Consider the following 22,810-nt stretch of genomic DNA (forward strand, 5'->3'; position numbering starts at 1 on the left):
GTTTAATTTCTTGTCAGAGATGGTCTTCATTATACAAGGCCAGGTGCAGGGGTGGGGAGGGGGAGGTAGGAAAGGTGCCAGCAGGAGGAAGCTCACGACCCTGAGGGCAGCGGGACCCTGATTTCTGGAGAACACCCATGGGTGTTACAGCATTTAAATGTGTCATCTGGCATTAGGGACAGATGGTGACAGTCCCAGACCTCACAACCAGAGTGAGTGTCAACGCCTTTCCCAAGGCATGGAGGAGATCCTCTCAGTAAACAGGGACCATAAAGCCAAGGGGGGTGAGGGTCCCACCAGCCTCAGCTGAAGTGGGTGCCACCTTGAGAGCGGGACCACGTTTTCCTCCCCTCGTAGGGAAATCTCAAAGGAGAATCAATAAGAAAGCCTTGATAATAAACACTGCAGTTCATCAGACTGAAATTATCAAAAGCCAGTGCAGCTTTTTTTGTGGTTTATGCCCATTTAATAAAACCTGCTTTTCATCTCCCTCTGCAGGCACGTGATCCCAGTGATTGAAAGCAGGCTAGGAGGAGCTCAAATGAAAACTCCACCGTAGGTATGGGACAAACTCCAGTACAGGGAAGTTAGGTGCTGATTAGAGACCATAAACACTTGAACAGAAATAACAGGGCGAGCCAAGGTGCTGGAAAAGCCATTGCTCATAGGAACCATAGGAGAAGGTGAACTGCAAACTGATACAAGGCTCCATCCAGCGCCAGATGGCCATAGCAGGGCTCCTTCGCGTACCGTTTGATACAGAGGGAGGTCTGGGGACTAGTTCTTAAGCCAATGTTCAGGCAGAGCAAGGATCTCAATGCATTTCAGCTTTGTGTCACTTCTGACTGCTCTGTTGACAGCCGGTGTGGTGAGATCCAAGCAAGGTAGAGGTGGGAAGATGGCCTAGATCCTCATTTTTGTTATTCAGGCATTCAGTGAAAATCTGGAAGATCTACACGTACCCACGAGGAAGCAGGTACTTTCAAGAAACTTTGAAATGACAAGCTAGTTAGAGAAAAAATGTACAGCAAGATGATTTGGACATCCAAGGAAAAAAATGGCTCCCACAAGCACTGTTTTTATAGATTACATACCAAATCCAAGAAATAAAAGCAATGTGCCCATATTCTTTTCTAATTTCATGATCAAGGGGTCAGGCTTTGCTAACATTATCAATGGCGTGTTGGGAAAGGGCTGCTAGTAAGATCTATTCCAGCTTTTGATAAGAGTAAGCAAACAATGTTGATTGACAGAATTCAATTAATCAGAGGCAGGTTTTAAGGATCACAGCCTTGCCTTCAACAAGGAAGTTAATCTTGGTTAATGCCTTAATTGACAAAAAAAACCCCAACAACAACCTCCCCAAACAAACAAACAAACACACTAAAAGCTCCTCCCAGAAATCCTCCCAACACTTTAAATTCTTCTATTTGCAGAAATGTGAATGTCCTCAGTATTCAGGGCTTTTGAATCTACCCAGGAAAATTAGATATATGACATTTTGACAGACTGTGTGTATTTTGAAATATGTATTTGAAATATGAAATATGAAGTATGACACAAATGTTTCTTGAATGAAATCATTGTGTTCATGTGGGTGAGATTCAGGATCTATGGATTCACCCACATACACTGAGATGCAAAACAGGTATCTTTATGTGAGAAAAAAGTTTCAACGTTAATATTCAGACCCAGCCAGCGGAGCTGAGGAGAGACAAACCGTCTGGAGTTTCAAGTGGAGAAAATAGCAGGGAAAAGTTACAATCTGGTAGCCTGGACAGTGAATTTAAAAAGAGCACGGCTCTGTTTGCTGTTATTTCTTAGATTTGAGACATAATCCTGCTCTGATTTAAGTCAACGGGAGTTTTGCTGTTGACTTCAGAGGGACCAGAATCAGGCACTCTGTCTGCTCCAGACCTGACTGTTTCATTTGGAAATATAACTTTTTAAAACACACACTTTTCTCTTAAAATGCTACAAAGTACAGCAAGTAATTACATTAAGCTCTACCTGAAGCTCCAGAGAATTAATACAAAGGCTGCTTGGCTCTTGCCAACTTTCACTATTACAATTTTACTAGCACCATATGCAGCACTACCTTACCTGCTTGTTTCACTTAGTAAACTCATTGGGCTTTTGGGGTTTTTTTGTTGGGTTTGTTTTGTTGTTTTTTTTTTTTCAAAGGAACATGCAATATCCACAAAGAAAAGCTCCAGAGAGTGAGGACCAGCTCGGTGGCCCATATGGTCTTACTATCAAAGAAATCAGAGATGGGGCAAGTCTGTTTGCTCAGCAACCTCGTCCCTTTTGCAAACGTGCAAGAGCTGGCTCAGGAAAAAAACGCTCTTTTGCGTGGTTTCTGTTGCTTGCTGTCACGCAAGAACTGTGAAGTGAGATTTCCGGTGTTACTTTGAGCACCTCTGTGGCCAAGGAGGAAAGGAGCTGCAATGTAGAGACAGCACTGGCTGTGCCAGCTTTGAGACTGTGGAAAGGTGGGGGACAGTTTTTCGAGTACAGCTGGGAAAGGGTTTCTTCAGCGCAGAGTTTTCACAGACAAAAGCTAATCCAGTAATTTTCATGTGACTAATTCCAATGTAGGAGAAGAACCAAATACAAATTATATATACAATGCTTCACGTGAAGACCAAAGTGTCTGCTAAGGCAGAGTAAAAGTTGACGAAGGATTTGTCAGTACTGGACTTGAAAATAAGGTGACATCTTACTGGAAGATGAGTTTTGAATACCAAAGACTTTTGCAGGTCCCTCAGGTTTGCCCAGAAGGGACCTTCTGCTGCACGAGGCTGGGGAGATGGACCTTAGCTTCACCTGCGCACTGCCATGCAGTGGCATGTAAACAGTCATGCCCTTGACAGTCCTATTTTTGTTTCATACTAGTGAAAACACCTTGTGGTCAAGCCAATGAGGATTTGGTTCTGCCATCATCCTTTGAGACTGTTGTACTTTGCTGCATTGGAGTGGTCTTATGGTTGAGTTGGGTCCTCCCTTACTCCTATGCATGGTAAATGGACAGAGACATGACTCCCTTGAAGGTCAAGTGGTGTAAGCTCTGCAAAGGGCAGCCCGTGAGCTGTTTTAGCCCTAAGGATTGTCAGCCATGAGGTAGACAATGAGAAGGTCTGGGAGTCCAGCTGGTGCCAGAAGGAAGCAGTGTTAGATGGAGCAGAGAAGGGAAGAAGCGGCTGGAAAAGGAAGGCAAAGGTGGTAAACTCATGGAAGTTTCAAGTTGTTTCTCAAAGATGGGTTTGGTGATTGAGTACAGTGTATAGATAACTTCTCCCCACTAAACAGAATATTTACTGTATCAAAGAGCTCCATCATTGGGCTCCAACTTAGTTGAAGCTGTTGCAAAACTAGGTTTTGTCTTCAGAAGACAAGTTGTATTGGCTACTCCTAGAGTCAGAGAGAAAAATTTGTGTGGATTTGTGTGGACAATTTAAAGGTTTGAAACTGAAGGAGCAGCTTTCAGCCTCATTTGGAGTCTCCTATGGCTTAGTCCACAATGAGATTGGGGGGGTTACTGCTAGTAGGCTGCCTCACAACGCAGAAGTACATTGAGCTGTGACTACTGCAACACACAACCATGTGGAACTCAGACACTGGTGGCTTTAAGACACCAGCTATCTATGGCTGACAGGTTTTGTTGCAGGTTTGTTTCTGAACCCCAGCCTAGGCTAACACACACTTATGAGTAAGAGCTAGGCTGGGACCAGCCCTCAGGAGCCAGGATCTGGCAGAGCTGCCCTCTCTCTCTCTGACTGGGTGAACTGACTGATGATTTGGGACATGCTTCTCCCTTGCTCTGAGGAAAAGGACCACAGAATCACAGAAATGTTGGTTGCATGGGACTGCTGGAGGTCACCCAGTCCAATCTCCCATTGCAACAGGGCTGCCACCAACATTATACCATTAAGTCAGACTTTATCTAGCCAGGGAAAGAGCCACCATCACCTCTCCGGAGCGCTTGGTGGAGTTTTTCCTAATGGCCAGTCTGAATCTCCCCATCTGCCATGTTGGTCGTTGTCCCTTGTCATGTCCTCTGGCACCACCAGGAAGAGTTTGGATGTGTCATCTTTGTACCTGCTCTTGAGACAGTCACAGGTTGCTGTTCCACCACATTTTGGGCTCCTCTTCACCAGGTGAAACAAGCCCAGCTCCCTCCACTTCTCTCACGCCATACCTGCACTGTAGCCCTGCACCATGGTGGCAGCCCTGAACCACGACCTCTCCAGTTTTTCCACATCCCCCTTGAAGCAGGGGTCCCAAAATAGGATGCTGTACTCCAGCTGTGGATGCACCAGTGCTGGGAAGGAGAAGTGCATGGTGCCAACTCTTTCAGCCACAGCCTTGTTTTGTGGCCCAATGCATGGTGTAGGCACCACCATGCCTTCCCCCACGTCCACACAGCTGGCTGTCAAAGGGGCCAAAATATTGATATAAACTAGGAGAAATGGGGCAATTTCAGTTACAGCTAAAGCTTTGGTGTCAAAGCACCGGAGAGCCCTCTCCTCAGGATCTGCATATAATTAGCCATTCTTATTCAGTAAATCAGAGCAGCGCTGAGCTTACGCCCTCTTGTTCCTTGAGTTCATGTTTCGGCCTAAGGCTTACCAAAACATAGTTTTATATGCTAATTTCCTTATAGTAAACCCCTCACTGTATGTCGTTCATCGATACCGAGGTGTACATGTAAGAATAGGCTAATATTCTGTATATATTACCAGCTTTATGAGTTCAAGAATTACAATGTGCTTGCTTTATTTAGGTGGTAAACTTTTTTAATGAGTCTGGAGGGTCCTTTACATAAAAGTAGTGACTCTAGCTTGGAATCTCTTTCCATGTTTATTAGAAATGTGTTTTACTTTACCATGAAAAAAGCCAAGGAAACATGCAGCCTTAAAGTCTAATGAAGTAGTTATTCATGCAGTCAAAGTTCATAAATTTTAAATACATTTAATTTATAAATTGAAAACATAGCTTGCACTGGCTTTTTCAAGATTATTGCTTGCCACAGGGGTTTTAGGATAGCTGCCGAGCCATGCTTGTTACCTCTTTCCTTTCAAGGCCAAGACTGGATCTTCACGATTTGCGCATATTCGTTCTGATGTTTTTATATTTTAAAAAGTATTTTCAGAAATTAAAATACTAAAAATCATAATGCAGCCAGCAGCTTCTTTGTTCTCAACTCAGATAAGAATTGCTTTTGAGCTGACACTTTAATAGAGAGCTCTTTCTCATGGTGAGAAACCCTTTGTCCCTCTGGAGACCTCTTTTCTGAGCTAATTGTGGAGCACAGCCCCTGCAGCAGCAGTCTGAGCTGGATTCCAGTCTCACACCAATAAAACCTCAGTGCCAGCCTGGGTTAGGAGCCCAGCTTCCAGGAGGATGGAATTTAGGGAAGAGGGGAAATGAAGATGCCAGCTTCCCACTTTTGCCCTTTGTAGTTTCAGGTTGCTCATCCATCCTTCACGAGCAACTCTGGCTGCACAAGCTCTGCCACAATTTGTCCTGCTTGAAAAGCAGTCTCGGGCACAAAACATGCCACAGGGATGCCTGGCACTTGGCAGTGCACTGCCTGCATCAGGAGGAGGTGAGAAAAGGGCACCAGCCTTATGACAGCTGGGATTTCCACCAGCTTGGGCACCCTGCCTTGTGCCGGTGCTGCCGCAGGGTGAGCCGGCAGCCAGCTGACGCCTGCGGGATGGCTGCTTGTTGGCTCAGAGTCACAGGAGGCCAGTTCTGGAGCTTCAAATAACTTTATGTGGATGTTATAGAAATGGAAATGCGCCTATCATAAGGGAAAGCATTAAGCCCACAATACCTAGAATAGTGGCATTGGTATTTAAATGCTGTACTTTTAAATCTATATGGACGATCCCCCCCAGGTTTCTTCTAGCAATACAGCAATGCAGCCAAAGAAAAAAGGGTAGCAGGGCCCACCGGCCCACCGGCCCACCCTCCCCATCTCCCTGACCCCAAACCAGTCAGTTATACCCAAGCCATTTCAGAAAGATATTTCTCTCATCTGGCCTCCAGTGACAGACGTGCCACAACATCCTTCGCCTGGGTACTCACCGAGTCCCTGTCCTAACACTGGAAAAATTTTTTCCTACACATAACTCGCACGAGGGCCACTTCTGTGCGGCTCATCCAGACAACTCCATCCTCAGCCTCCACGGACTTCTGCAAAAGGCAGCTGCGAGACGGCGCCCTCCCAGTGACCGATGCACACCCCTGCTCTGCCCCACCGCTTCTCCCATCTCCTCCCCCCCTGAGCCCCACAGCCCCGGCATCGCCGCCGAGCCAGCAGCACACGCCAGGCCCAGCCAGCACGGGGAGCGGGGCCAGTAATTGGAAAGGGGAATTGCAAAGCACCAAAGCTTATCAACAGGCAGCAGGGGAGAGCTCAGCAGCCGCCCTTGGTGGCCCGGCCCGAGGCCCAGCGCGGGTTGGCAGCCGCTCCACCAGTGGCACGGGGCAGACGCGCCCGGCTGCCTCTCTCAGAGCAGGCACCGCTGCGGCGGGAGCAGGAGGACGGCTCGACGGCCGGCACGGCCCCGACTTTCTGCTGGGGCTGCCGAGCCCACCAGAGCAGCGCGGGAGCGGGAGCCAGCGCAGTGCTTAGGGCATGCTCCATGGGTGCTTTCGGGGCAGCCTTAGGCACGGCTTCTTGGCCTCTGAAGTGCCACCAAGTGCCGTCACTATGCACACAGAAGTAGCAGCTATTTTCTCATGTATCTTTTACTCATCAACCGAATAGTCTAAATATAGCTCCGACTAGCACTAGCAAGAGATGGTGGGTGCCCTCTGCGGTTGGGTCCTTGCTGCCTGCCTACCTGCAGCACTGGTTTTCTGCACCAGGTCCTTCACTTCACTAGTGCCATGTCAAGTGCCCTGAACCCTCAGCCCTAGGGCGGACAGCTAATTGACGTTACAGGCTGCTGCCATGCAGGCAGGCAGGAAAAGCATGCAGCCCCAGGAACACAGCCAGCTCCTGCCAGCCCGCTGTGCCCTGTGCAGTCTTCCCTTCCATCCCCGCACCAGCTCCTGACCAGCTATCGCTCCTGTCTGGATGCTTGGATAAATCAGGCTCTTGGTGCAGCAGACATGGGTAAAACTCATGAGTTCAAAGCCCAGCTCCTTTTGCAGGAGCTGTTCTCGCTCATTACCCAGGATGGGTCCATCAGGAGCTCCCCAGTCCCAGCAGGGGAGGATTTAATGAATGTCAGGACATATCTGATATGTCTGTGTTCCCAACTTCGGCCTCAGCTTCATGCCAGGTAGTAGTATTTCCACACCTGCCAACTACTCTGCTAGCCAACACATACCCCATCACTCAGCAATTTATTCAAGACAGTGGGCTAGTGGAGAAGAGGGAAGACACCTCCTGTCCTCGGGTGGATTTTAGGCTACATTCCAGCTGTAGCTTCTGCAGGATTCACATGTATCCATCCCTTTTCCCAGTTCCATAAGAATTGAAAAACATGGTGAATGGAGGAAAATTAAATGCACACTTGCACATTTTCTGACAAAGAAAAAGGTTATGGATGTTTAATGGGGTTTTGCCATATTCTGTAGAATATGGTTGTGACCTCTTGCATGTTGAAATGTGATGCCACTGGTCAGCTTATTATTGATTTCATTTTTTGTTCATTCCTAACAAAACAGGCTTTCCAATGGAGTAAAATTTCTAGCTCTAGCCTCCGAAATTCCAAAGCTTCTTGGAGGAGTAGCCCACCACGAGACTCTCTAATCTCTCTACAGGAATTCCTCAGCTCATCTGTCTCAGTGCAATGTCCTTGGAGTAAATGGAAGATGACACTTCCCTATGCCTATTCTATTACAATACTTGAGGCAGCACAGCACTTTATAGAGAGATAAAAGCTTGTAAATGGCATGATATCCTCATCAGAAGTAATCTGCCTTTTTGTGAATGGCCTCTCATCCATCCTCCCTTGCCCACAGATAATTTTCCTCAGTAGCTGGAAATCTGACTCTCCATTTCTTCTCTTGGGATAACAGTATTAGAAAAAAAGATGTCAGTGAGCAAATATTTGGTGGCAAAGCCAAAGGAATCACGTTCTTTTGAGACAAAACTCTCTTTACTTACAGCTGAGAAGAGAGAGATTAAGTTATAAGGAGTCCGGGCTCCTTGCCAATTCATCCCCATCTGCTTGTCAGGAACAAATGTTTCGTTATTTGGCTTGGAGAGGGAGCAAGGAGCAGGAGAGAGGGCAGTGGGCCATGGCCATGCCCTCCCGCAGGCACCTCCCCACCCACAGGAGCTGCTCTTGCCTGGGGCTTCCAGCACTAACGCTCCAGGCTAGTGACAGAGAGAGCGCCAGGGCTGGCTTGCCAGCAGAGGTGGGCACCATTACGAAAAAAACATCTGGACAGAAGAGAAAGGAATGAAGATGGCTACGTGAGGCTTAAGAAAAACAAAGGTGGGTGTGGAAAATCAAGAAAGTCAAGAAGAAAAGAGATTTCCAGCATCCCTGCAAAATCAAAGCACACTGTGTCACAGAGACAGGGCCTGATAGACTACTAGGGGCTGTGAACACCTGACAGAGTTGGTAGTTCCTGGATCTATGTCACTGTGTCACCAGTATACTGTGAAAAATCTGAAAAGTTACAAGAAGAGCAAGCCCAAGAACCACGTACTCTTACCACAGCTGCAACATCAGCTTTGTTCCGCATCTAGTCCCACGTAGCAGAAGGCAAGCTGAAGTGGTAAGGAGCCTTGAATGAGTGGCAGACCGTTGCATGACACCTGCGCTTGGGAGCTGAGGAAGTCTGGGCCAAAGCTGTAGGATGGTCTGATGTCTGGTTTACTGTCTGGTGATTTGAAAATTGCTTGGACTGTGGGGCTCAAAAGGCAGTGATCAACATCTTGTTGCTCCTTTGGTAGCTAGTAACAAGCAGAGTGCCCCAGGGTCTGGTACTGGTGCCACTATCATTCCTTGTTCTCATCAAAGACCTGAATGAGGAGGCAGAATGCAAATCCATAAATGCATCATCCTCAAACAAATCTGTGGATGCTGCTAAACTAAGGGAGTGCCTGACAAGCCGAATGGTAAAGCATCGGTAAACAGACCTTGGAAAGACAGCAGAAATCCCATGAAGTTCAACAAGGATATGTGAAAAGTTCTGCAGCTGGGACAGAATAAGCCCAAGCGGGGAAATAACAGCTCTGCTGAGAAGGACCTGCAGGCTATGGTGGGTGACAAGAGGAATACGAAACTACAGTATGATCTCATTGCAAATAACAGCATGTTAAGCAGTGTTGGGAGGAAGGTGGCCAGCAGATGAAACAGACACCTGCATGGCACTGGTAGGTCTGCAGGTAGAGTACAGCATCCTCTTTTTGGAGCCCCTGCTTCAAGGGAGGATGTGGAAAAACTGGAGAGGTCCAGCTAAGGGCTGTCACCATGGCCCAGGGTCTGGAGTGCAGATGCAGTGTGAGAGAAGTGGAGGGAGCTGGGCTTGTTTCACTTGGCGAAGAGGAGCCCAAAGTATGGTGGAATAGCAACCTGTGACTGTCTCAAGAGCAGGTACAAAGATGACACATTCAAACTCTTCCTGGTGGTGCCAGAGGACGTAACAAGGGGCAACAGCCACACACAGCAGATGGGGAGGTTCAGACTGGCCATTGGGAAAACCTTCTCTACTAAGTGCTCCAGAGAGGTGACGGTGGCTCCTTCCTTGGAGGCTTTCTATAACTTGGCTGGATAGAGGCACAGCTGACCTGACGGTATAACACTGGTGGCAGTCCTGCTTTGAGTGGGGTGATCTCCAGGGTCCCATCCAACCAACATTTCTGTAACTCTGTGATCTCATATCTTTCCATAAAAAATATCAGTGTAGGGACTGGCCTACACCACTAGCATGGATGAAATTTCAGAGCAGTTGCAAACAATCAATGTAACACTACACACATGGACAGACACGTAACTTGCTACATTCCAAACACGTCACCCAACTCAGAGCAATGAATGCATAGGTTGCATATTGAGCTGCATGCGTTTTCCATTCAGCCAGATCACACAAATATAATTATGCCCTTTACAAAGCCTTTCCCACTGCACCAGAGGTGCCAAGGCACTAGCAGACTCTGCTGTTGATTGTAATTGCTTCCGGATTCGCTGTTTTTTGACAGGCCAAGCCATCACAGATTGCACTCTTCTTTTTTGGCTTACAAAACTCCTGGAGGACACACAGTGCTCCAAACACAAATACAGCAGCACTAAGAGGCTCTACAGTCCATACGAATGTATAGAACGCACTATATGCATTGCCAGCCCTCCAGACTACCACTCTGCACTCACTGATCTATATGAAGGAGGAACAGTATAGAAACTCATGTATGCTGAAACCACGTGTTCAAAGATCCACATGCAATGTACTGGCAGTGCACGCAGTTTGAGTATCTGTGAATACAGCCGCAGCACCGTGTAATATCAGAACTGTAATCACCCTTTCTGCATTTAAATATTATATTAATTTCATTTAGGACTAGAAGTTTTCTGCGCATTACGAAGTCGTACTATTTAGGAGATCACCTAATCTGAAAAAAAAAAAAAAGAACCAACAACCCCAAACCAAAAAATGGATGACTTGCAAAACTCTTGGCCCTGGCAGATTTTGGATTGTGTTACCTTGCCATTTTCTCAGCAGCACTGCCCTGTGTTCCTGCTCAACCAAACCTGAGAACAGAAAACAAACACCTCTTTCTGAGCAGCGCAAAGTAAACCTTTGCAGACCTACCCACCGTGTAGGAGTGTTTATAGATGATTTTCATTACAAGTATCCTGAGATTTGCCTTGTTAGCAACTCACACACCAGGTGAGATTCTTGTCACTACAGCCTGTTTTCTGCTTCTGCCTGTCTGTGCAGCGATCATGTAGAGCACGGCAAGTGATCCTCCCAGGGAATGTACTGTAATTTCCAGAAAGAAATCACCAAAAGAGCCATCATCTTTTTACCAGATCTCCCCAAGCGTTTCTGTCTCTTTTCTATGTAAATTAGCATGCACGGATTTTTTCACATCTGATCACCCTTCCTCCCACCAACCGTAAATTAAAGAGGCAATTCTGTTTATCTGCAATCTGCATAATCTTATTACATGTGGTGAGATACGGAAGACAAATCAGAATGCAATGTGAAACTTCCAGCATTCCTCTAGTTTACAACAAATTTATAACACAGAATAACAGACATAATAATTCTCCTAGCTGATGTTTTATATCAACTTTTGACATCCTAATCCCATTGACTGTTAATTTAATTAAGATTTAGCCTAACCTCCATCCTGTTACTGATTTGGATATATTGACAAAAATTGTTAAAGCATGTGAAGTAATGCTTAAAAAAAGATCTCAGCAGAGATCTTACATGAAAATGAATAGGAGGACCCCCAGCTCCTGGTGGTCTCCTTCCCCCGAATTACCTGAACACTGCTAACAAGTCACTTTGCGAAGGGCAATGGGGGCACCTAAGAAAGAAGTTTAATTGCAAAGGAGGGCAAATAATATTAGTAAACCAGTTTGTGGGTGGGAGCTGGCAAAACTACCTCTTGTAGTCTGCTCATCAGAAAAATGCGCCTCTTGATTTTTTTTAATCATTCAAATTTGCCTACTTAGAGACCCCACCCTCTAGAACATAAAAGGGAACATTATTATGGGAGGAGTTGCAGTGGGTTTGCTTGCTTTTCTCCCTCATTTGAGAAAACAAAAAGCTTCATGCAAAGGATCTTAATGTTTCCGTCAGCATAGGGCAGGTTTGTATTTACTGATTTGGCAAATCAGATTCCATTCACAGTCACACACCAATGCTATGAAGACATAGGCATCTGTGTGAAACTACAACACTAGATGTGTAATATTGTGTTGGGTTTTTATTTTGGACTTTTTTTTGTTGTTCTCAGAGGAAAAAAAGTTACCCCATTTTGTGCCTTCTTCCCTCTCCACAGCTTTCTTCCTCTCCTGTCTTTCACATGCTTGCCTGATGCCTTACCTCCTTTTTACCCCACTTTACAGTAGTTCAATGAAGAGCACATGCCCCTAGTTGGCCCATGAGAGTGTCATATGGGACAGTGTTAGAAAGTTTCCTTGTACTGCTTGCCTGCAAGACACCTTTTACACCATCACTTTGACTGTCAGGTCATCTTCCTCGGCGGCCACACTGGCCTCTCCCTATTCTTGCTGCGAGCCTCCTGCATTAGGGTGGTTTTTCATCGCATCTTCAGTGCCTCTTTTAGGAGCTGAGAGCTCTCCAGGGTTCCCTTTCCCATTAAAATTCCTTTCCACAAGACTGCATTTACCAATTCTTTGAGCGGGTTGAAGTCTTCCGGTTTAAGTTCATTAGTCCATTGCTTTCACTCCCTCCTCTCCTGAAACTTGAGAGCTCTGATGATTTGCGATCTTTTTCACCCAGATCGCCTTCCTCCAGCAGCAGCCTCCCAACCAGTTTTCCCACATTAACCAGCAGCAAACCACAAGCCTCCAGGTACAGTTATACACACCTCACATCACTGAAACAAAAAGCCACTATTTATCCCCAAAACTTCAGGGATGGGCTACACAGTGCAGTTGCCTCCCAAACACATAACTAGGACAGAGTTTCTGTTGCAGTGGGCCTGCAGGAGGTATAGGCATCACTTGCCCATGTCCCCTGCAGGTCCCTGGTTCAAGACATCAGCTTGCTGCGGCTGAAGCGGGATGCTTGCAGCTCCACAAGCAACCTCCTAGTCTCCATGCAAGCAATGCCCCTCAGAGCCAGGAATCAGCTCAAATGCTTTGGGTCTGTGCTGTCATCCACTCCCCAGAAGCCCTAGGATGTACCTGGCTGGAAAGAGATGGGTCTGTGAAATTTAAAGCTGCATTGACATCCCTGTCCCTGAATCACCGAGCTTCTTTCTTCAGTAACAGGCAGTCAGATGTTCCGAGGCAGTTACTGATTTTGCATGGTTCTCATCTTGAATGCTGAATAACTCTCTGAAGTCAAGGGAAGTGGCATCAGGCGCCCAGCAACGCTGAAAGTCACATGCAGGTTGTATTAAGAAGGGGCAATAAATAAAAAAAAAACCAAAGCCCACAAAAATCTGAAATGCAGACTTTAGAAAAACAGAAAAAAAGAATTTTTGCCTGGCTTTCTCCCAGAAACAGCCGCTATAATTCCATTAGGCTGAAGATCAAGAAAATTATCTTTTAATTTTAGCCACATCATCTTACATAGCATTTTAAACATAATACTATTCACCACAATTTTTCACTTCTAATTGTGAAGTTCTTTTACGTCTAACTGTAAAGCTTGAAAGAGCTACGTAAAGCTCTTTTCAGTGTCAAATTCCCCCAGAATTAGAGGGCTGAGTATGAATTACCATTACCGTTTAAGTCACATCCTGCTTCTTACCACCCTCTGTCCTGCTTTTGCTTTTCTCTGGCCATTTATTACCTTCTTTCCTTTCCCCACCTCCTATTTCAGGCTGTCAAGGAGAGAGCGGAGTCTGACTCCTGCAATGAAACGCTTCACCTGCAGAGCCTGCTGAGAGCGAAATTGATAAAGGACAGCACCAGCCCAGGCAATTTCACTCACAGCGGGCACTCGCAGGTGAAGCACTACCATAAAATGGAGCAAGGTTACTCGCCTGCTGCCTCCCAGCACAAGTCATCAGCTGATAGCTGCTTCTTTCGCGATCTTTTCACCGGTCTCCCGCCAGGCACCACTTGCTCTGACCTCGGTGCAAGAAGCAGGAATTGGCCATGTACACCAGCGTTTGCTAGTGGGGGTTGAGCCCAGATAAGCGCTCCAAATGTGGAATGCTCAGTCAAAGCATGGCCCAGCTGCAGGACCGCTGGAGGCTTTCCTCAGGCCACCTTTCCACCAGTGACATCTCAGGGAGGATGCCCATGGTCCCATCTACCTCAACAGCTACAACAGTCCCGCAGAGCTGCCACCACTGCAACTACCTGACCGGACAAAGACGACTTGGAGCTGTTTCTGTAGCATCTGACAAGGTACCAGCCTGATGCTACAATTTAGGACAACCTATACATCATTTTAGCTGGTGGCTCCTGTGGATCTGTTTCAGCGCAGGTTAGGTCCCATGGGGTAGGTAGGGACACTATCACTCCAGAATCACTTTGCCCCAGTCCCGCTTTCTCCACTATTTGAAAATCCTGTGTATTAGAGGATGCCTTTTCACCAGCTCAGGATTATTTTTTTTATATATAGGAATAATTCTCAGAGCTTGATTGATACCAGGACTGAGATTTTTTCCTCAGATGGGTTAGTGTAAGGAATAGTCATGAGAGAAGCATCGTGATGCAGGGTAGGGAAACTGGGCCCTGCCATCTACCCCTTTTTTCAATACTGGAGGAGGGAATGAAGCTTAAAACCTCCAGTTTTTAAACAAATAAAAAGCTTATTCTTACATAATTAATCATTTATTTGTCAAGGTCATTTCACTGTTTCATACCTGAGACCAAAATATGTTGAAATCTAAAAGGACTTAAGCCTTTAAGGGGAACAGTCATGGTTGCAGTTAGATCACTAACTGCAAAAACTTGCTTGATAAAGCCGGATGAGAAGTTACGGCAGATAACCCTCCTCATATCCCAGGGCATAAAATTCCACAAACTGAAGGTGTTATTGAGAAACTCCATTTCTAAACAGTGTTTTTTATGGACTGCTCTATAGTCCCTGCTAGAGATTTGAATACCAGGCAGAATACCACCGGGCAGAGCAGTTGCTGCAGTACTGGTCGGGGGAAATGGTTACGACAAATACTCTTTCTATGAGTCAAAAAAATACCCATCATACCATTTACAAATTTCAAGGACTGAAATTAAGACCTAAGAAGCACAATGCAAACTCAATGTACGTGAACACTCAGCTCCTAATTTGGCACATAATTCCCAATTGAAATTAGTAGAAAAACAGGAATCTCAAAAGGCTTTAGCTGCCTCAATACCTTCATAATTCTTGCCTAGATTTTCAGCAGCCAGATCCGAAATTGGCTCTGCAGCCTTAACCACATCGTTCCAGAAGGCTTCCCATAACCTGAATTTGATAAACGTGATTTGCTTTGCAACAGTACAAAATCCACCACTAGGAACTGGAATTGGGTAAAGATCTTTGTCAATGAATGTGGCTGATTGCATGTGCTAATATGTCAGGCCACAAAAGCATAGAGGGCAAGGACAGAATACTTGAGAAATGTGAGTACAGATTAATTGCTAATAGTCAGATGGCATCTGTGCGTATGTCTGTGTGTTCCTGCTTCCAGGCTAGATTCATTCTGTTGTAGGTTATTACACAAATTTTTTCTTCCCCCCCTGCCTCAAATCTATATTAACTCTTGCAAAGATCCTGAGCAGTCTTTTCTTGATGGAAAAAATAAAAAAAACCAGCCACCCAAACAGATTCTTCTTTTCCCAGTTGATAGAAAACAGTAACCACCAAGAGTGCTATTTAAGCTTGGAAACTTGGATATTTAAGCTTACAGTGAAACTATTAATTACCAACCATGCTCACTGCTGAACAGGTAACCAGCTCAATTGATCTGGGGCTCATGGAGCTATAAAAAGAAAGCATTTCCCTTTGTTTTATCCACAAACATATTCTTGTATAAAGGTTTGTTTCTTCCCAGTCCCTATAATTGGTACTAATGTGAACAGCAATTATATTACTACACACTGAGGGCTGAACAAACTAATTGGTGCAGCCTGAACCAGACCCACTCCAAACATGGGAGATGTGGGCCAGGCAGGCAGCAATCTGTCCACGCTTTCTTTTGTGCTGGTTTAAAATTCACCAGGGACCTCACAGAAACCTTACCTATAGCAACTGCTGAAGAGAGTCATAAATGCAGCTGCTCCCAAGGCCGTTAGTGCTCAGACAGCACTAGCTGGTGCCACATGCCCCCTCTCCCTCCTGGAGGAGTCTGGTTTGTGTTTGCTGGAAGGCATTGCCGCATCCCTCTTTGCACACACATTTCTCCAAAGGCTCTGCCCTACTGCTTGGCCAAAGGGGTCAGCCAAGCTGAATTTAGCCTTAAATATACAGTGATGGCTGTATACTTGTCTTCAGTGTTTTCTTTTTAGATAGCGGTTTTTACCTGACAGAGATCTTCTTTGCCTATTTTTTTCAGTCAGTCCCTTTCTCTTTTTGAGAGTCAGGTGTCAGACTGGTGGCATGTTTCTAGCACCATATGAAACAGTGGGGAAAAGGACATAGGCCTCTACAGTACACCAAATCTCTGAAAGGATTTGTGTTAAATATTAATTTGAATCCGGTCATAAAGTTGCAGGAGTTGCTGGATTTAATTCCTGAGCAAAGATTAAAAATAAAAAGGTCCCCAAACCAAACAGATTGGCAAGTCATAAAAACAAACAAAAAGAGCAATGGCACAACCAGATGAGTTTCCATAACTGTGTGACCAGTCCAAATGCTGCACTGTTTACATAGGTAGTAAATTGGCTGCTGTTCAAGAGGATATGCTTTTCCTGGAACACCGTGGCTCTACTTTGACCTGAAGGAGAGGCACACCTCATGCCACCAAGCCCTGCAGAGTATTCGCAGCTTGCAGCACGGCCGCTGCAATGGGCCTGAGCTGCAGGAGGCCAACACCTACCCACCAAAGGACTGTGCCTTAAGAAGGAGGGAAAACAGCAGGATCTCTGTCCCGGTGCCTCACAGACAATGCTGCCATCCGCCTGTGTGGACTAGGGCGTGCTCACGTCATGCCTCCACTCCCACCAGTCTCACAGGTAATGTAGTCAATGACACATTGCTATTGCCAAGGAAGCTTTGGATCCACAAAAAGCCTAGGGCACTTGATGTGCTCGACTTCCACTTCAGGCACAGAACCATAGCCCTCCTGTAAGCCTGCTCTGCTGTCATCCCACTGAGGAAGCATGCAGCCCCCTCTGTTTTCAGGCTCAAAGCTCCCTAATGGTTGTGTTCCAATCACTCACAGAAGCACCTTAGGCTTAGCAGGACTGCATTGCTCAAACCTCCTCAGGCCAAAGCAGCATCAACCTTCACAAACTATAATCCTTCACTTATTTCATCGGCGAGAAGTTCTCAGACACACTTGATACACCAGCTGAGGGGGAGCTTTTTACCAGTGATCACTGTTAGTACAGCCATCTGGGACCTGAATTCAGCTTCCACCTCCATGTGATGAGGTCCTCAACCATACTTCTTGCTTTCTACAAAAATGACCAAACTACCAGTCTAGGGGCTACCTAACAATACGAAATTTGTCATTAAGTTATTACTGTTGGTTGTCTCAGGAGAGAAAAAGAGCACACTCATTTATGAAACTCTGTATTTTAGTTGGTAGGGGAACTCATTTGCAAGAAGGGAGATTTGGGTTCCAGGTTGCAAACAGATAGTTTATATTAAACATTTTTTTTAAAAAATGTTGAAATTATTATTAGCAGTAAAGTGAATGTTAGCTGTATCCAGTTAGCACCCTAAACATTACACAGCAGAGTATTACTCTTCTCCTCTGGTAGTGAAATCACACCCATTGAATTTTAACCTGTGGCTGTAAATGCTGTAGTGGGGAAAACAACTGTGTGCTTGCACCGTCCACAACAAGGAATGTTTATCTGTTCCACAGCAAGTGGAACAGCCCCACAGCTTGGCTGCTAAGGCCCTACAGTGAGAAAAGCAGGTTTCAGTGCCCTCAGGCAAAGGAGGGGGAGTATGCTGGAAGAAAGCACTAGCCACTGAGCTGCAGGATACAAGGGACTTTTAAGGGTTTGTTTCAGAAATGAAGAACTAAACTACGAAAGCTGTGAATCCCCAAATGAAAGAGGCACCCCTCACAGCCCAGACGCAAGCAGTGAAAGGTAAGAAGCACCACAGCAGCAGCAAAAGCTCTTTGCAACAGTTTCTGATAAAATGAAGGGTAACATTTCTCAAGAAGTGACACTTATTTTCCCAGCACTTTCTTACCACTCCATATGCTTATATTTGTATTTTCTTAACACAAGAATTTCTCAGGAAAAACCCCAGCCCCAGGCTGTTCTTTCACTTTGGCTTCTGTTGGTTCATTAATCTTTGAAAGTAATTTTTCCTGTGTTTTACTTCACAGTCTTGCATAAGCTTGGAATTTCTGATGATAAAACTTGTGATACTTGTTCTTCTGGTACTAAAACCGCACACCCTGAATTGTAGCCTATGGCTGTAAAACCTGTAGTAGGGCAATTTAAAAACAGAAGTTATCAAGCAATTTCCCACTGAAGATCTCATTAAATTAGAAAAGATGGGTTTTGCCCAGGCTGAAAGTGGATCTCAAGGACCTATATAGCCATTCCTGGGATTATAACCCATGGTTATAGTTGCTCAAAACCAGTTGTAATATTGAATTAATAACACAGCCTACAAACTGTTTTTCCACATCACCTTTGTCGAGCAGAGAGGAGGGAGCATCATAGCATACAGCATCACATCCACTGAAATGCTGTTTGGACCAACTGGCAGAGCACCCATTAAAAACTGCTCTGAGTCAGCAGGTTTTGTAGTCACTAGGGCAGAGTCAGACAAGGGATTTAAACAGGTCACAAAGCACACTGCAACTCCTACTCATCGTGCAGCTTTTGGAGCGTTCTCAGGGAAGATGAGGATTAAATGGGCAAAGGCTTTTAAATATTCTCTCATGCAAAGGAATGGAATTAGGCCCACAAAAGTAATTTGCCTGGAATATTAACCTGGGAAATGGGAGATACGTTTGAACTCCCTTGTGGCAGAAGAGAAACTGAACTTGGGTCATTTACAACCTGATTACCCTAACCGTGAGTAATTTTAAATAAAAAGAGGGAACTGGGATTTCTTCTCCAGCTGTGCTTGTCACAGGGCTTGATCTTATAATTGTGCTCTTAGGATATCTACAGGATGAGACAAGCCGAAATTAGACCTAGGAATGAGAAAGGTTGATGAACAACTCAGAAATTTTAATATGTAGAGAGTTCAAAAATACCTGATGTATATAATGTTATAATTAAAATGTATTTATCTAAAACGACGCACAGCTTATGTAATGTAGAAAATACATAAAAATATTGCAAAATAACCTTACCTAAGGACTACATTATGTGGCCCAGGGCTTAGGTGCGCAGCTCAGCCCTGCATCTGGCTGGATGCCACGGTGAATTAACCACCGTGAAGCTCCACCCTGCCACTGTACAGGCCAGCCACTGTACCCAGGTATCTCATTCACTGCTTTTGCAGGCACTGGTATGCTGCGTTGCAGGATACAGACCGGCCATCCCTTTGACAGCCCCACTCCTTCCTTACTGACTTTACTAGCAATACCTTAGCTGCCTAAAGACCTTGCCTACGTATGGGATTACATGAGCAACAGGTATACCCCCAAAGCCAGTAATAAATGGAAGAAAGGAAATCAAAGATGTTATGAGAACCAAGGAAACAAGTGGAAACACTGCAACATTTATAAACACAATTTTTCATTAGAGGCTGTCGTTTGGAGTTTCTAAAGCTGCACAAACCCAAACTGATGGAAAATATTAGGAAATAGGGAAAGGTAAAATGAGAATCAGAGCCATGTCCTCTCCCACAGTATCAAGACAACAGAAGTTTTATGCCTGCCCCTCCTATAGGGTTGGGGGGTTTTTTGGTGGGGATTTTTTCCTGGTAGATCACGCCACATGACGGCAGCCATCAGTGCCACCGAGGGAACGCGGATCCAGGCTGTTCCGAACGCCGAGCTGTAATGGATGTCCACCACAGCCGACACCTGTCCGTCTCCTCCCTGGCTCCACTCAGCCGTCGGCAGGTCTCGCTCCAAGTTCAGTTTAAAAACCGTAGTGGAACTCTTGCGAATTAGAAAGGCCAACTATATCTTCAAAGGAGCAAAGACCGCTGAACAGCCGCGAAAGCCACCGCTGCCTGACCGGGAGCGGGGCCAGGTGTCACTGGGACCGCCCAGGCGGGAGTCCCGAACGGCCGCTGGGCCCGTGGGCATTCCCCCGCCGTTCCGGGGCGGCCCCTCGCGCTCCCGGGGAGGACCGGGGCCGCTGGGGAGGGGAAGGGAGGGCCGGGCCGGCCGCGGTGGCTGCCGCCTGCCGCGCCGCTGCCGCCGGAGGGTGCCGCGCTGCCGTGGCGACCGGGGCAGGCGGGGCGCTCCCCCGGAAGGGAACGCGCACTGCCCGGCCCGGGCTCGGCGCGCGCGCCAGCCCCGCCCCCGCCCCCTCCCCGCTCGTCAGGCGGTCCGCGCGGGGTGACGTGTCGCGCGCGCGAGAAGCCGGAAGTGGCGGCCGTCAGGGCGGGGGGAGGCGAAGCCGCGACCGTTGCCGCCGCGGGCGCGCGCCAGAGGCGTCCAGGGACCCTCCCCCCGCCGCCCTCCGCCGCGCGCCCCCGCCGCGCCCCCCGCCGCCCCGCCATGGCCCTGCGGCCGCTCCTCATCGCCGCGGCGCTGGCGGCGGTTGCGCTCCCCGCCGCCGCCTTCTACCTGCCGGGCCTGGCGCCCGTCAACTTCTGCGAGGCCGGCAAGGAGAAGCCCGAGTGCAAGGTGGGCCCGGGGGGCTGGGGCCTGCCGCACCGAGGGGAGGGGAAGGGAAGGGAAGGGGGGAGGCCCGGGCGCCGCCCGCGCCCCTGCAGTCGGGCTGGGGCGCGGCCTGGCTGGAGCCCTCCTGCCGGGGGGCTGTGCGTGGGCTGGGGGGGTTCCTGGAGGGTTTGCAGCTGCCTGGTTGTAACGTGCCAGGCGGCCCAGGGCCTGTTGCGACAGGGACGCGTGTGTTCCCCCTGCGATCGTCAGGGTCGGGGCTGTGGGTGACGGTGGCGTTGCGGGAAGAGGCGGCTCCGGCCGCTGGTCTCTCGGGCCCGTTTGAGTGCGTGTGGGAAGGCAGCGGGAGGGCTGGCAGCGACAGGTCGGGCTGGGGCTGGGTGCGACTGTTGGCAGGAGGCAGCAGCCGGTGGCTGCAAGCAGGTATAAGACCAAGGCAGGCGTGCAGTGACGCTTTCCCGGCTGTAGGAATCTGAAGTGTAGGGGCTTCTAGGCCCCAGAGTCTCAAGTGAAGCTTAAACTTATTTTTGTGCCCACGTAAGTGGTAAGCAACGTTCACGTAACCAAAGTACTTGTTTGTAAGGATGTTGTCAGGTCGGAGGTCTGTACTTACAATAGTCTTTGCTCCATTGTGTGAACTTTAGAGGTTGTTTGCAGCTACTGTGGTGGAAATTACACCAAAGTGTGCTTTGAGACTTGAATGAGAAAGTTCAAGACCAGTCGCTTTTAAGGCCCGTTGCTCTGCTGCTGCTGAAAGTGGCTATCCCACACTTTATAATCTCTCTATGTTACTATATTATTATAATACCTCTATAATCCATGTTACACGAGACACTGGTCCATGATTCTTCAGAATAAGTCTATTTAGACTGTATGCTTTTGGCAAATACCTTGCACCTTATCCGTTTGCTGTCATGAACCAGTAGAGTGGGTAATAAGCCAATCATATAACAGATGCATAGTTGCTAGAAGTGTCTTTTCCCTTCTTTAAGTGTATTGGTCCATTCAGACCAGCCAAGTCTTGCTCCTAATACATAGCTGTGGATTTTTTCACTCTTGTTTCCATGCCGCTTCTGTTGTAGTAGTAGTAAAAACATTCAGTGGACATTTTTTTTATAGGATCATAGAAATGGTGTTTGGAAGTGACCTCAGGAGGTCACGAAGCATGACGGTTGCCAACACTAGATCAGCTCAGCTCTACCTTTGTTTCAGCAAGCCTTGAAAACATCCAAGCACTGAAGCGTCCATCACCTCCCTGGGTGACCTGTTGCAGTGCTGTACTACCCTCTTAAGGATTATTTTGCTTCAGATACAGGCTAAGACAAGCTGCAGTTTGTAGTTTTTCACAACATCCCTGAAGAACATGGCTGTGTTTAATTATTCCCGCTATAAGCTAGGATTGTGGCAGAAGGATTTTTTTTTTATTTTTTTTTAAGTCAGGTAAACCATTGCACACTGTCTTTTGTAACCAACTTGAGGCACTTCTGGGGTGATCTTTCTCAGATGTCTCTATTTTTTTTTCCTCATATAATGTGTACAAAACATTCGTCTCATTATTTTGTAATTGTGAAGTGCTTAGGTAACGTAAATCTACCACCAGTGGCTAGCTGAACGTTACAGGATAACCTTGACAGGTGTATTACTGCAAAAATATCTTTTTTTAAATTAGCCACCTCTTATATTTCTCTGCCTCGTGCCAGCAAATTTATGTAGTAAGTGAGACTTAGCCACATGGAGAAGTCTAAATCACTCTTCATATCTCGTTTTCTCAATGTAGTCTGCAACTGAATGTAGTCTGGTCCCTCATGAGGAGAGACAATATGTGATCAGATAATTGCTATATCATAATATTTACATAAGTGGGTAAAACTAAGCTTACTGGATAACAATTTTTTACATATTCTCATGGATTTCTTACTGTTGTCACTGTTGATTATGATGTCAGTAATAATATTGGGCTTTCCTCTGCCTTGAGGATTTAGTTCCACTAAACGGTACCTTTTATCTATTACAATCTCTGTGGATCTTCTGTCCTATATTGGCAACATTGGATGTTGTTAGTGGACACGTGGGCACATAGCTAACAGTACAAGAATGGTGAGACTCGTGACTTTCCCCCTTCCTCCAAGCTGTTTGCTAATCTGCTTGGGCAAAGTCAGTTTGGCTGCTTTTCCTGTTTCTGGTTGGAGTATCATCAGAAATGAGATGTGATCTGTGCAGACTGAAATGGTAACTCTTGCCTGAACATTCAGCATC

At 46.7% G+C, this 22,810-nt stretch overlaps 1 protein-coding gene across 1 annotated transcript in view; it reads left to right on the plus strand.

Annotated features, from left to right (window-relative positions):
* Positions 1-20,295: 20,295 nt before the first annotated feature.
* TM9SF2 (transmembrane 9 superfamily member 2) overlaps positions 20,296-22,810 on the plus strand; it is a 30,731-nt gene continuing 28,216 nt past the window's right edge. Inside the window, exon 1 of the mRNA XM_080376277.1 lies at positions 20,296-20,560. Coding sequence (XP_080232403.1) covers positions 20,432-20,560 — 129 coding nt within the window. The 5' untranslated portion in view covers positions 20,296-20,431. The remainder of the gene's footprint in view (positions 20,561-22,810) is intronic.

The sequence above is a fragment of the Falco punctatus genome (genome assembly GCF_963210335.1).
Source record: "Falco punctatus genome assembly, chromosome: 2".
Lineage (NCBI taxonomy): Eukaryota > Metazoa > Chordata > Aves > Falconiformes > Falconidae > Falco > Falco punctatus.